At 34.8% G+C, this 16214-nt stretch overlaps 1 protein-coding gene across 1 annotated transcript in view; it reads left to right on the forward strand.

The window, feature by feature from the left end:
• Positions 1-7667, forward strand: part of tmem67 (transmembrane protein 67) — a gene marked incomplete at its 5' end in the record, with an annotated part of 30404 nt that extends 22737 nt beyond the window's left edge. Inside the window, 7 exons of the mRNA XM_083530086.1 lie at positions 1347-1493; positions 4195-4311; positions 4531-4647; positions 5244-5348; positions 5433-5535; positions 5748-5890; positions 7287-7667. Of these exons, the coding sequence (XP_083386212.1) occupies positions 1347-1493; positions 4195-4311; positions 4531-4647; positions 5244-5348; positions 5433-5535; positions 5748-5890; positions 7287-7367 (813 nt within the window). The 3' untranslated portion in view covers positions 7368-7667. The remainder of the gene's footprint in view (positions 1-1346; positions 1494-4194; positions 4312-4530; positions 4648-5243; positions 5349-5432; positions 5536-5747; positions 5891-7286) is intronic.
• Positions 7668-16214: the final 8547 nt, after the last annotated feature.

The following is a 16214-nucleotide window of genomic DNA, read 5'->3' on the forward strand; positions in this document are numbered from 1 at the left end:
ACGGTGTGGCAGCTGCTGTGTGGCTCAGCATTGGATTCATTCAGGTACCCATACTCACTCACACACACACACACACACACACACCAATAATACAAACATTTGTCATAGGATAAGCTCTCTCCACTATAGAGTATTTATATAGATTATATATACATATATATATATATATATATATATATATATATATGTATATGTGTGTGTATATATATATATATATATATATATATATATATATATATATATATATATATATATATATATATATATATATTACATATATGTATATATATACATATATATATGTATATATATACATATATATATGTATATATATACATATATATATATATATATATATATATATATATATATATATATATATATATATATATATATATATATATATATATATATATATATATATGTATATATATATATATATATATATATATATATATATATATGTATATATATATAATATATATATATATATATATATATATATATATATATATATATATATATATATATATATATGTAACATAGTCAGTTCAGAAAAGTAGAAAAGCAGAACACTTACACATTGCAGATGCAGGAAGACAAAATAGAATGCAAAAAGGTTGTCCACACGTGAAAGGCTAAAAACAGGATGAAGCGGTACCTGGCTGTACCAGAGAGAGTGAAGGTTTTAAACACATACTTTTTAAAATTAAAACAGAGAAAGGGTAATGGAGTTGAACAGGAAAACCCAAATATGGAATCACAGAAAGGGGTGGAGAACCAAGGTTTGAAGATAAGGGGAACTGAAAAAAAAGGTGATATCGGGAAAATAAGGGGAATTTGCTACTTATGTAGGTGAGGAGACCTGGGGTGCAGTCAGAGTTCCAATTCATTCCAAAGATGTTCAGTAGGGATGAGATCAGAGCTCTATAGCAGACCACTCAAGATCTTTCTCTCCAAAGCATGTAAACCAGATGTTCAAGGAGCTCACTTTGTGCACAGGGGCATAACCATGTTGCAACAGGTTTGGGTTTCCAAGTTTAAGTGAATGGAAAATTTTATTATAGCGCATTTAAAGACGTCCTATAGAATTGAGCTCCTCCAGATTTATGGTAACAGTTTGGAAAATAACCACATATAGCAGGAAATGTCAGGTGACCCAATACTTTTGGCAATATAGTGTATGTAATAAGTAAATTTGTCTTGCAAATGCTTCACTACAATATAATTAGTTGCAAATGTCATGGTAGACAAATTGTCATGGTGTCCAGTAAATGGAATAAAAAAACTGGATAAATGATCAACTTCATGGAAAGTAAATTCTATTTTATTCCTTACACATCCAGGGTTTAGCATATACATATACATGTACATATACAAACATAAACGTACAGTATGTTTCTTTTCTCCAGATCATCTTCTTCTCAGTTTTCTACGATCGCTTTGTGGAAGATAAGATTCGCCAGTTCGTGGATCTCTGCTCCATCAGCAACGTGAGTCTGCATAGCAGATGTATTCTTTATGCCGTTTTTCAGAATGTAATCGCACCTTAAAAACTAACACAATAAAACCATTTGCAAGCCTAATAACATGCACAAGTTAAGTACAAGCGAAAATGACTGCTATAGTGACTCTCTGGTGAGCTGACCCAGAAAAGAAGATATGCAAAGACACTATGTTTTTTGTGAGAAGTGGGAAGTGAAAATATGAATTTAAAATGTCCTTCCTTTTGTACGTCCATTAGACTTGTCACTCGTCTACGGTCGGTATTATTGTCTAAAGGCAGGGCCTCATCAGTTGACCTTACCAAATATCCCAGTAGAGGTGCACTCCAATGTACCATATTGAATTGCATAGCATTTTTTCCATTGCAACGTACAGCATTGAATCGCACTGTGTTGAATCAAATCAAAATCAAAATCAGATCGCACTGCCTTAGTTATGGAGATGCACGTCCCTATTACTGAGCAATCAACTCTCTTCACTGGGCAAAAATGGAGATATGCACATAGATTTTCCACTAAGTAATAAGCAAGAAGAGAAAATTCATATGAAAATAAAAATGGTACAGGTATTAAATTTGAAGAAGCCTATTTATAATGACATAATTATTGTATTATACAGTGGTATGAAAAAGTGTTTGCCCCCTTCCTGATTTCTTATTGTTTTGCATGTTTGTCACACTTTAATGTTTCAGATCATAAAACTAATTTAAATATTAGTAAAAGATTACACAAGTGAACACAACATGCAGTTTTTAAATGAAGGTTTTTATTATTAAGGGAAAACAAAATCCAAAACGACATGGCCCTGTGTGAAAAAGTGTTTGTCCCCTTTTAAAACTGTGGTTTATCACAGTAGAGTTAAATTTCTCTTGCCACACCCAGGCCTGATTACTGCTACACCTATTCACATTCAAGAAATCTCTTAAATAGGACCTGCCTGACAAAGTAAAGTCGACCAAAAGATCCTCAAAAGCTAGACATTATGCAGAGATCCAAAGACATTCAGAAACAAATGAGAAAGAAAGTAATTGAGATACTTCTATCAGTCTGGAAAAGGTTAAAAAGCCATTTCTAAAGCTTTCGGACTCCAGGGAACCCCAGTGAGAGCCATTATTCTCAAATGGCAAAAACATGGAACAGTGGAGAACCTTCCCAAAAGTAGCAGGCCGACCAAAATTACCCCAAGAGCACAGCGACGACTTATCCAAGAGGTCACAAAAGACCCCACAACAACATCCAAAGAACTGCAGGCCTCACTTGCCTCAGTTAAAGTCAGTGTTCATGACTCTAAAATAGTCTGCATGGCAGAGTTCCAAGACGAAAACCGCTGCTGAGCAAAAAGAACATAAAGGCTCGTCTCAGTTTTGCCAGAAGACATCTTGATGATCCCCAAGACTTTTGGGAAAATACTCTGTGAACTGACGAGACAAAAGTTAAACATTTTGAAAGCTGTGTGTCCCATTACATTTGGTGTAAAAGAAACACCGCATTTCAGAAAAAGAATATTATACCAACAGTAAAATATGGTGGTGGTAGTGTGATGGTCTGGGGCTGTTTTGCTGCATTAGGACTTGGAAGACTTGCTGTGATAAAAGGCTTGATTGCAGTTGATGCTGCTAAGGATGGCCCAACCAGTTATTAGGTTTAGGAGGCAAACACTTTTTCACACAAGGCCATGTAGTTTTTGGATAGTTGCTCGTCCAATAGGGTTTTACTATATATCAAATTAAGCTCATCCGCAAAACGGCTTAAATTTCACAAAAATAGTTATATAGTTTGATGTAGAATTTCAGTGTTATCAATCTTAATCATAGTCTAACTTTAATGAGTCTGGGAGAGGCAGCAAGCCATCAAGGACTATCTCTAACCAAAGGGTGTCTGAGACAATGATTATCATTTAAACAATACCCTGACCCGAATCGCTGGGAGGCCGGCAACAGCAAAGTTGTAAATACCGGTGATTACCACCTGCTAACCTCCGGCTCGAGAGTGGTATCACCCAGCCTTTTGTTCTTTCATGCATGTCCTACATTTAATTTACATTTAAAGGATGACTGGGTTCTTTCTGACTCCGATGAACCCTAAGTGCTTCATGTATTTTGTGACTGCTATACGGTTATAAACTTCTTCTTCATTACGATCTTTGTTGTCCTCATAATTTTTTATTTAAAAATAATAATAAAAATAATTTAATTAATAATAAAAAAAAATTTGTATATATATATATATATATATATATATATATATATATATATATATATATATATATATATATATATATATATATATATATTTTTTTTTTTTTTTTTATTTTATTTATTTTAAGAAAAAATTATGAGGACAACAAAGATCGTAAAGTTTACGTAAAAAGGTTTACATAAAAAAAAAATGTATATATATATATATATATATATATATATATATATATATATATAATTTTTTTTTTTTCTTTAAACTTTCAGACATTCTTCAGTCTCTAGTTGTGCTTAATTTTCACAGCAATTACTGTCAATTACTGTAAACCTTCTAACCCTTCCCCTTCTTTGCAGTTATTCTTTTCGGTTAAAGCACACAACATGCCCATTGCTTTTGTCATTCACTAAATTATAACACTAATTCATACTTTAGGGATTTTTTTTAATGAATTATTGTGTTTGTTGTATGTGTTTCTCTATTGGGTGCGTTTTAGGTATCGGTGCTGCTGCTTTCTCTGCGCTGTTTCGGCTACTACATCCACGGCCGGTCTGTTCATGGCCACGCCGACACGAACATGGAGGAGATGAACTTGAACCTAAAGAAAGAAGCTGTAAGATTTGAATCATCGAATCGATTTTTTAAATATGTATTGATGCTTGATACTAATGTGTTCCCTGTGTGTGTGTGTGTGTGTGTGTGTGTGTGTGTGTGTGTGTGTGTGTGTGTGTGTGTGTGTGTGTGTGTGTGTGTGTGTGTGTGTGTGTGTGTTTGTGTGTGTGTTTGTGTGCGTGTGTGTGTGTGGGTGCTTATGTGTGCATGCATTTCATAGGAGAATCTATGCGGCCAGAGAGGACTGGCACCTAATTCTGACATTCAGACTTTTCAGATCTCCATTACAAGTCGTCTGAGGGCGCAGTATGATCGCATATTGGAGCCGCTCAACAGAGTAAGCACACACTTTCATCCTAAATATTTTTTTTCATTGGGATATGGATTTCCTTATTGGAGTTCCTCAAAACACATTTAATATTTTTATATTTAGCATATTTATATCTCCTTATAACACATCAAATATCTTTTTATTGAGGGTTTTGTGATGTTTACTGGTTGATGCTGCGATTTTTTTTAATCCAATAAGAAGTTTATGGTTGTCGACAGCGACGATGTCACATAGAGAGTCATAGACGTACTTCATAGGTAAAGATGGTAGAGATGATTTTCTAGGAAGAAACCTCAACAGCACCAGTATGAACAGGTGGTTGAACTCCATTGTAGGTGAACTAGGAATTCATTCATTTAAATTACAGTAGACCAACATTTTGATGACACCGTTGGACACATTATAAGATCACAAGTTAATTTTTATTTAGTAGCAGAAACTTACTAACCACTTAGTTTAGATAGTAACCACATAGCTAGTGATTTAGCATGACAGTCAGGGCATATAGATTGATATACCAGTTGTTCCTAGAAATGCTAGTTTTTTTGGACCTCACTAATGTTACTGAGCATACAATTAATTTCTCTTCTATCATTACACAGAGTAATGGGCCCTCGCGATTGATCGATGCCTCGCCAAACCCTTTCGAGCAGAACACAAGAGCCTATCACACAATGAACCGATTTCTCGCCTCTGTTATCGACCACGTGAGACTTGCAAACTTCATTTTTATTACTCATGATCATGGCACTGTGTTCAGCACGGTCATCTTTTTATGCTTCCTGTAACAGGGTCATCGTGAGATGGATTATATTATTAAAGATAAACTTCTCTTCGAAAGAGTAATCGGAATGGAGTTCATTGAACCGCTCGACAAAAGCATTTTCTATAATGGTAAGTTTTTAATTATTAAAAAATTATTAAGGAGCTTTTTTTTTTTCATTTACAAAAATGTAAATGTTGTACATTAGTTTTTGTGGCTCATGTCTTTCCTAGGAATACCTGTAAGTTTATACCTGTATTCCGATATCCATGAAGCTGCTTTGCGACCATTTCCATTGTTAAAAATGCATTTTAAATCAAATGGAATTGCATTTTCTTCCCAGATGATTCTCACTCCTTCGCAGAGGTGCTTTTCTACGGGAACGAGGCGACGCTCTTGATCTTTGACACACTCTTTTTCTGTGTCGTCGATCTTGGAAGCCAGAACTACATTCTTGCAGCTGTATTAACATATGTACAGCAACTGGTCAGTATATTTCTGTGTGGGTGCAGGTGTGTGTTCAAAAGGGATGGAAATGTTTAATTACCTAAAAAAAAATAATAAAAAAAAAATTTCATGTATACCTAGCATAATGTAAAGTATATTCTGATAAGGCGAATTTTAAACTTTGAACATCTTGGTTTTTATCAGGTACTTAAATAGCTCTCAGACCCATTATATAGTCTCCCACAGACCTAACACAATCCCTTTCGGAGTTTCCAGTAATGGATGCTCAATAATCATTTAGTTAAGGTGTATAGATATTGATTTTGCTGACGGTTCTCATCATATAATCTTTCTTTTTTGAGTATACTGAGTTATGATCATGTTAGTTCTCACTCTCCAGTGTTTTGATTCATTATTTATAATTACACTCTAGATGTCACCCAAATGAGGATGGGTTCCCCTTTTGAGTCTGGTTCCTCTCAAGGTTTCTTTCTCATGTCATCTAAGGGAGTTTTTCCTTGCCACAGTCGCCATGGCTGCTCATCAGGGGTCAATACACATCGCTCACCTTAACTCTTAAATTCTGTAAAGCTGCTTCAAGACAATGTCTGTTGTAAAAAGCGCTATTGAAATAAACCTAACTTAATTTAGTCTATTGACTACTTGAAGTCTTGGCCCTCATACAGTGCTTCTAATTACACCTTTTCATCTTTATCCAGGGAGAGATCAGAAATGAAATATATCCATTCTCTTTTGTCGATTTTGTGCTGGTCAAAACCTGTGAAGAAAATAAGTTTCTAAGCGTGTTTACAGAGTAAGAACATGAGCTTTGAGGATGGATTTGGACTATAGTTAATGTCAACAGTTCACATCTGATCACCATCACTAAGATTGTTTATCTGTAATAAATGGACATTCGGTGCAACCCAGATGAGGATAGGTTTCCTCTTGACTCTGGTTCCTCTCAAGGTTTCTTCCTTATGCCATCTCAGGGAGTTTTTTCTTGCCACAGTCGCCACCGGCTCACTCATCAGGGACAAACTTACACTTATAAAAACCATCTTATTCATTTTTATCATCACATTATCTGTGTAAAGCTGCTTTGAGACAATGTTTATTCTTAAAAGCGCTATACAAATTGAATTGAATTGTTTAATGTATAATGATAATTATCTTTAAATTAAATTAAAGACGGTAATCTTAAATGTGAATTTTTAAGATTAATGGATTTACTTTTCACAACATGATGTTACATTTCTGACTGACCCATTTTTTTTATTGTAGTTTATATATGTAAATTCAGCAATTAAATCGTTACAATTATTTTATTCTCAAGCCAAATGTTTTTATTAGGTCTGAATATTTTTGAATGGTTATGACTGTTCAGAATCAATTAGATGATAATCAGAATCTGTGTGTATGTGTCTTCTCGCAGATCTTCAGGCTGATTCGAAATGTCTCAGGACGCAGGAACTTAGCCAGAAAAACTCTGGTTGACAAACGATTCCTCATTTAAATTATTAAGCAGTTCTTTTCTGGTTAGCATTTTTTTTTATGCCAGTTTGATTGTAGCTATTACTTCTCAATTTTCATTCTCAAAGCAAGTTGTGGTTTGATTTCTTCATGTTTTTATTGGATTTGTTAGGATTGGATTTGATTTGTATGTTTTTTAAGGGTATTTTTTGTATAGTTGTTAGTTTGTTCATTCTTATTAATACATGCCTCTGTATAGCTGATAAAAGCCAGTGTTTTCTACATCACTGATGACGGTATTGATTGTATGACATTATTTAGAAGTAAAAACCGTGAAAATGCAGGGTGAGTTTTCTTTCTTTTTTTACTTTCTTTCTTTTTAAGTACTTTATTAATTGATTTATTCACTTTATCTGTTTTTGGAAGTGTTGATCTTCTAATGTTCACATCACAAATACTATCTCAGTCAAGCTGCTTTGAGTATTTAAAAAAAAAACACTCATCCCAAGAGTTCTCAAAGGTCTGAACTACATTTCTGTTGACCACATTTGAGATTTATTTAGATTCATTACCTTGCTGTCATCCAGGTCTAGTCAATGCATCCTCTGTACTCAGTCTATTCATTCTCCATTCTTCATAGTTTCACCCAGCTGTTCGTTGTCTGCACAGCTCTGTATAACGTTAGAAACTGTTGTGTGAAGATATCAGATCCACCCGGGACAAGAAACCATGTCATGGTTAGTCACTGAGATAACATTTTCTCCCTTTCGTATTGGCCTGCTCAGAAAAAATGGCATTTTGATAGCTTTCACATTACTTTAATCATTGTTCAGAACACAGACCATCAAGGCCAAACAGTATAATAGGATGAATTAGACTAGCAATGACTGTAATATACATTCTTTTACTTTTTCATTTTTTCAAAGATGTAAATAAACAAGTTAACATGAAAGTCTACAGAAGTATAATCTAGAAAACTGCACAAGACATTAGACAGAAATAAATCCTTTCCATCCAGTATGGTGTTTTTTTGTAGCACATGCCACATTATTATTAGTTATTTCTTAAGTCATTCCTTTTGATTTATTTTATGTTATTAATTATTTGTTTACATTCACAATGTTATTTCTTTTTTTTTATTACTTTTTGATATTTCTACCACTCAGTATAACCAAAGAAAAGTGCACTTTGTATATCCACAAGTAAGGCCTAATATGTGCGAGTGGGTCAAAAGCATAAGTCTCATTCATGGTCAGTAGTTCCTTTGCCAGCCTTAAAGGGAGTTTCGCTCCCAACACAATTAGTTTCCGTTAATTTCGGGCTCTGCCACCATTAAATCACTGGAAGGAGAAAGTACCGTACCTTTTGCAAATAATGGTGCTATGCGACATACCTGATTTATTGAATTAGAGATGAGTAAACATTCACAATTAAGAATAAGGGTTGTTATCTATGCTGTAAAAAGATTATAAAAAGGCTGTGTTTGTGCTGTAACTTCAAACACTTCCGTTTAATGTTTTGACTTTGTTTTCCGTTAGACTTTTATACAGTTTTAAAATGTTTCTTACATCAGGCAGGGATTTCCCTTGCAAAAACACCTAACTTTCTGGAATTCCGCGACCATTGTCTCTTTAAGGGTTTCCTGGGTGGCTTGAGGTGCACAAACAACACACAGAGACACACACACACACATACACATAACTCTCTGATAACATATGGGTTTACCCAACAGAAATACACAGCAAAGTAGCAGAACTGTGATTAACATATCGTAAATTGATTCTTTTTGTTTATTATAATGAACTTTTTTTTATTTTAAAGACACCATAGTACACAGTTTCTGACTGTATTTCATTTTTCAGGCAGTGGAAATGAACCAATGACCAGATATTATTTGAGGGGTTGATCATTCTCAGCACTACAATAACAGTAATGTGATAGAGGGAGTGTGTGTAACTCTAAAATATGTGTATTCTTGTTTTATTTTAAATTTTAGTTTATTCTTCAAAATATAGAAATGACCATGGTCTCTTCATGGTCGTACTCTTAATAGGAAAATACAGCATATGTGTTTAGAAACAAAGCAGTCTTTATTTAAAAGTGTCTGAAGATTGAATATGAGAGTAAATAAATAAGTTAAAAAGTCAGTTGAAAAGGTGGAGCTGTGGGTTTTTCTGAACTGGTTTGAGTTTCGATGTTTTTTAGCTTTGGTATCAGCCTGGTCTGAAAGCCACAAATTATTCACTGATTTAGATGAGTTTTCTGGGTCAGCTGGTATGATACGGTCTGATGATCTATCAAATGTAAACCGTGGAACGCTTCAATAAAATTTCATATTTCATTTCGACAGAAATGTTCTATTCAAACCACAGCCATTTATTCGGCGAGAAATGGAAACATTAAGAAAATTTTGGTTTTTGTTTCGTCATGAACAGCTATGTTTAGGCATGTTGAAACATGCCTGTAGGTTTCGTTTCACCTTACACTGAATTGAAGTTTCCAACCACCACCATAATATCTAAGCCACATGGTAATACGTTATAGGTTTCGAGATGACTCACGGGACTTATTGGATGATCTGGCACAACATTGTTGACATTGACACTGAAGTGCTTGTTATCTCTCTGATCTTTTATATATCTTGATCAGACACTGTATACACTTATTATTGGAAGGTAGCAGTGATTTGACATCATTATACATTATTTCGTCTTCAGCTCTCTATGAACTTTACCTTTTAATGTATCGTTTATTGAGAAAAGTTTAGCGAATTATTATTTTGTTATTTCGTACATGTAATTTTCATTTATTAACACGTGAGTACAAAGTATGTATTTTTAGTTTACACACACCTTTACTGAAAGATTCAGAAATGAGGACTATTGACATGATAATGACAGAAACCATTGACCAGATATTATTTGAATAGTAGATTGTTATCAGCACTTAAATTAATTGTGTGTGTGTGTGTGTGTGTGTGTGTGTGTGTGTGTGTGTGTGTGTGTGTGTGTGTGTGTGTGTGTGTGTGTGTGTGTGTGTGTGGTTTTAGATATATTAAGTCAATTTGCATGTATTCCTGTACAAAAAAGTGTAATGTTTATGTGCAAAATTAATGTTAATAGTTCTTTCATTTTTGGCTATTTGGGTTTATTTTCTTAATTATTTTTAACCAAGATAAATAAATCAAGGGCAAAAAAACAAAAACAAACAGAGGGTGGCTTAAATAAATAATTGGATAAAAATGATTGTAAATGAACACCTAAATTCTGTTGGGGGAAAAAAATAAACAATACAAAAAAACTAAATAATAAAAATAAATGAAAAAAAAAGTATGTATATATATATATATATATATATATATATATATATATATATATATATATCAGATGGAAGTTTTTGAAGTTTTGGGCCAGTTGACAGGCAAAAATGCAAAAAAGGAAGGCAGAGGAGGTGGAGCTGTGTCTTTTTATACTTGTTTGAGCTGCATTGTTTCCACAGATTGCAAAACTAATCAGACAACCAGACCTGACTCATTAAATTGGTGAGTACATATTTCATCTAATAGGCTAATAGGCTAATATTTGAATTAATATATAGTATGAGTACTTAGCAGGACACAGAGAAGCTAACCTGGTTTTAGTTAAAATTTTCAATTTTCAATACCCTGAATTCGGGTATTTATGTATAAAAGTGTACTTAAAAAATACAAAAGCCACATAGTGAGTTTAACTATCTTTAATTCAAAAGCTTATAATGGCTGCTTGTTGAGGAGTGCATGGGGGATTTCTCCTTTCAACAAATTCCCCCATGTTGGGTTTCTTTCTGTAAAAAAGCAAAAAAAAACAGCATTTGAGTATGCAAGATGAAGCAATCAACATTTGTATTGTATTTTGCAGGCATATATCGACAATACTAGACATGAAAGTATGGTATTGCATATTTCTATTATACAAGAAATACTTACGTGTGTGTGTGTTTCATAGGGGGTGTGGAAGAAGCTGATCTTTTGCAGACTGAGAATAGAAAACAAGACGTGACAATGGCAAACTTGGGGTACGGAAATAAATATTTATTAATTGTATTGACAGTTACAATACACGTAACCTAATAAAGTTATAATTGCAGTCGTGTGTGTGTTCAGCTTCATAAGTCTTATTTTCTAACCAAGTAGTAGCATGTGGAGGGAATAATGCTATTCCTGAACTATTTGAATTCTTTATTATTTTATTCATTTGTTCAGCTCGCATTATTTGTATACTTATTTATCTCACTATGAGAACCAGATCAACTTGAACCTCATATAACCTTCATTTTTAAACTTGTAGCAAGTTTGGCCTGTTTAGCTTTTGGAACATTCTGTCAGAAACTGGAGAAAAAAAAAACATAACTTTTTTAATATTTGTGGATAGAAACTCCATGCCGAAGATTACTATCGAAAATCGTACGTCATTCCTATAACAACACAAAAAACGATACAAAAAAAGCAACAGGTTTCTCATTTCCTTCACTTGTTCCTTTCTTGTAAATCCAAGTATAAAATCGTGGACGCAGCAAAAACTGAAAATTGTGCCATACATCGAGACAAAACAACTAAAAACTCAATTACTCGACCCACTGAATAAATTAGAATGAATGTGTTTACAGCTGGAAGTGGGGTGGTGTGGGAGAACCTAGAAAAGTTGCGTTTTGAATCAGGTGCAGAGACAGATTGTCTTTCAGAGACAGACCTGCCATGAGCAAGTTGCAGTTGTCCAGTGTTCAGGTGATGAGGGACTAAACAAGCAGATGTGAGACCTTTGTGGACAGAAATTCTGATTTTGTACAAGAGAAATCAACATGAGCGTCACATGCAATGTGATTAAAAAAATGACAGTTGATTAGTTCGTGATTACCATGCAGTTGTAAAGGGTAGATACATAGAAATTACAAAAGATCTTGAAGTGGAGATAAATCTCCTTGGATAAAAGTCATTTAGCTTCAGATGTGCGAGGTTCAAAGCAGAAACAAGTGTTGTGTAGGGGCAAAGAGAGAATTAGTTGAGTGCCATCTGCATTGCAATAGTATGAAAACCTATGTGAGAATATGAACTCACCCAGAGATGAGTATAAATGGATAATAGGTGAAGACCAAGTACTGGGTCTCGTAAGAATCAGAGTTACTTGATCAACTTAGTTTGTTATCAAACCTAGTTTGTAACATAGAAACAAAAGGAACATGCACGTCTCTTAATAACAATGAGACTAGGTGTTTCAGTACTTTTGCTGATGTTCATTCATTCATTCATTAATTTTCTCCCGCTTATCCGTAATTCGTAAGTCTAAGCAGGCCCCCGCCTTCGACTGCTGCCCAATCCTCACAGCACCGTCCCTTACGGTCCCTCCTGCAGGTGGTGAGCCCACGGTAAGGCGGCCCCACGTCACTCCGACGTCACGGACCTTGATATTTCCCTCGTAAGGGACCCCTGGAGCATAGAGGGTTAAGGGCCTTGCTCAAGGGCCCAAGAGTGGCAGCTTGGCGATACCGGGGCTTCAACCCCAGACCTTCTGATCGGCAACCCAGCGCCTTAACCGCTGGAGCCACCACTCCCCCCCCACTACTTTTGCTGATGTATGATAGAAAAATTCGACAAATTTATACTTTTAAAATATTTCAAAATGTAATAGTAAAGATCCTGCTTGTTCTTTTTCATAAAAAAAAAAAAACCACACAAATCGTGCTTGAAATGAACTACATTTACGGCATTTGGCAGATGCCCTTATCCAGAGCTACTTAGAACTGAGCAGGGAAAGGTTAAGGGCCTTGCTCAAGGGCCCAGCATTGGTAGCTTGGTGGTGGTGGGATTTGAACTTGTGACCTTCCGATCCAGAGTCCAATGTTTTAACAACCGAGCCACCACCTCCCATATTATACATATTTGTTATATTTGTTTCAAAAATTAATTTTTTTGTTAAGAAGCAATATACTCATACAATAACGACCATATAATATATAGGATAAGATAAGATATAAGTTTGTGTGTGTGTGTGTGTGTGTGTGTGTGTGTGTATATATATATATATATATATATATATATATATATATATATATATATATATATATATATATATATATATATATACATACTGTACAGTACCTTAATATTTTAGCCTTCAGCAGATCCATTGACAAAGTATATACACTTCAGATTAATTAGAGAAAAATGAACTATGGACAATATCAGTTGAGAAATTTAATGCTGCTTTTCAAATTCTCGCTTTACAGGTAAACCAAATCTAACGGCTGATGTAATCACTTTCCTTTCTCACATTTTCGAAGTCGTTACAGGAATGACCACCCAAATGTTCAAGTGATGATTGTTTAGACAGATGTCTTTTTTTACTTAGAATTATAAAATAAGAGATAAATTGTCCATATGACAGTTAACCCCTTTTGGGGGGATTGTCTTGTCCTAACTCCTACTTTGGAGTGAAATTAACTTACTTGAGTTTACTTAGAAATTAAATTAACACCAAATTTACCATCACTTTGGTACATGCCTTGGAGTATTACAATACATTAGCCTGACAAAAGCACTTTTTAATCGTAGTATTTTGTATCATATTGTTGAATTGTAAAACATATACAAATGAAATGCCTGATAAATTAAAACCGTGTTTTTTTTCTTACTTTTCTAGAAACTCCAGATCCAATAACTTCATTTATTATGAAGGGAATCATGTGAGATTATCTGATCTGGAAGCTGAAAATCCAGACCACGGGTACCTGGGAAATGAAAACGTTCCCATGTACCCTGATTGTGTTTTCAGTACATCCAATGTTTGTCATGTAACTGAAAAGGAAGCCCTACATGGAATCTTGAAAGATGGAGGATTCCGTGGGAATGATAACTTTCTCTGGTGGGGCCTTTCAGTGACCGTTGCTGATATTGCCGTTGCTGAGGACAATTTCCCGTGGCAAAGCCGGAACCAAAAGCCTTTCCTAGAAAAATTCACTACTTCACCTGCATTCCAGAGGGAATCCCGTTATGGCAACTTTCGCTTCACTTTTACTCTCAGAGAGCTTCTGCATGCCTACAGCAAGCAGTTCTGCCGTGAAACTGCTCCAATTCTGCGCATTCTAGACACCAAGCTCTACAAGAAAGAGATTGCATATTCAGTTGTGGTGCATCCACAACATATAACACGCTATAGGAAATACCCTCGGTTACCCATCGACAACAGATTTCTGTGTGCGTACAGGAAAGGGTTCATGTCGTGGAATTGCCAGTCTCCCTCAGATAACTATAAATATTGCATGAAAATGAATAATGGTTTCTTTGATATCGAACCACTTAAGCCAAAATATTATGTATGGGATAATATAGTCGTGGCTTTTCACATGAATCCGCGTTGGGTACTGGGTGTAGGCCGCAAACGACTATTTGAGAGGTTAAGTGTATGTGAGACAGCGTCAAAACATTTGTTAAGAGAAACACAAATGTCTGTCAGTGAGGCTGAGGCTGAGGTACAGGAATTGAGAAACCAGTACTTATAATCACAGGCAGTTTGCCTTGCTTCTATAGTTTCACAAACGTTGGTGGAATTCTAACCGATATACCGAGAGCATTTCATTAAAATCTAAAGGTATGTCTAAATTTTAAAAAAATATGCCACAGCATTGTTATATTCTGAATTCTCAAAGATAAAGATTCATTTTTAAGACAGAAAATTAGAGGGTGGTGCAGGCTAAAATTCAGATGACGTTTATATTAATACATTTTTGTTATGCGATAGGATTGTTGATACCGTGAAGCTTTGTGTAGAAAGGTCATTAAGGTTATTATTATTATTTTTTTTACTAAAAGAAGTGTTCGGTGTCAGTGCTGTTCATAATGCTTAGAAAGTTTTCATGCCACAGGTGACATGAGAAAAGACAATCTGTTTTTCTAATAATGTCCACTAGATGGCTGCTGTTGAAGCCCTTCATTTTTTTGAACATGCAAAACCTTCATAAATGCTTTGTTATATTCCTAACATATAGATCAGATATTTCATTTGTTACGTCAAGTGTTTTTGATAGCATTGTTTTTGTATCCTAAAAAGTCCATTTGTTCTGTTAGTTTTGTTACCCACTATTACAAAAATGCAATAAAAGTTATGAAAGGAATTCTATTTTCCTCAAGATTGGAGTGAGATTGAGTGTATTATTAAATTGATAATGTGGTGTGCACATGCATATTGAGTGAATTGTAGTATAAGTGTGGGTCCAGAATGGAAAATATTTCTGTAAATGTTCAAAACTATTTGAAAAGCAAATTACGTAAGCAGTGTAAGCAAATTATGTAAGCAGTGTATCCCTGGTAACCAATTGGAACCAGTTTTTGATTAACAAGTGCATCATGAAATTCTTGATCAGAAATCCCAAGTGGACAAAATTGCATACAAATTCAGACCTTTAGTCATAAATCTAATCCCATAATCGTCTTTTGTTAGGTGGAATTAAAGCCTTAAATTTAGCTTACCTTCGTGGCACCCGCCTAAACAATTTCTAATTGAATGTGTGGGTGTGTCCACTGCACAGATGAAAAATGTGTCTGTGTGTGCATACTGATTACAGATAAAGAGAAAGAGATCAATGCAATGAGTGCAAATGTGCACTAAGGCAGGGTGTTGGGAGCTGCCAGCATATCCATTTGTAGCTCAGTGTGTGTTTATACTAGAACTGTAATGTAATGCCGTTCACTGTATCTGCTGTATCTACTAGAAATGGCACAGGCTGAGCAGTTTTTGGTGGTCGGCTCTCATCTTTAGAGCACATACAGTCTTTAAAAACAATTTTTTGATAATGGTGGTAATGTGTTTGGTGAAAACTCCAACAGCATAGCATGGAGTGTTAGGAAAGCAAATGTGTT

The sequence above is a fragment of the Silurus aristotelis genome (genome assembly GCF_946808225.1).
Source record: "Silurus aristotelis genome assembly, chromosome: 25".
In the NCBI taxonomy this organism is placed as follows: Eukaryota; Metazoa; Chordata; class Actinopteri; order Siluriformes; family Siluridae; genus Silurus; species Silurus aristotelis.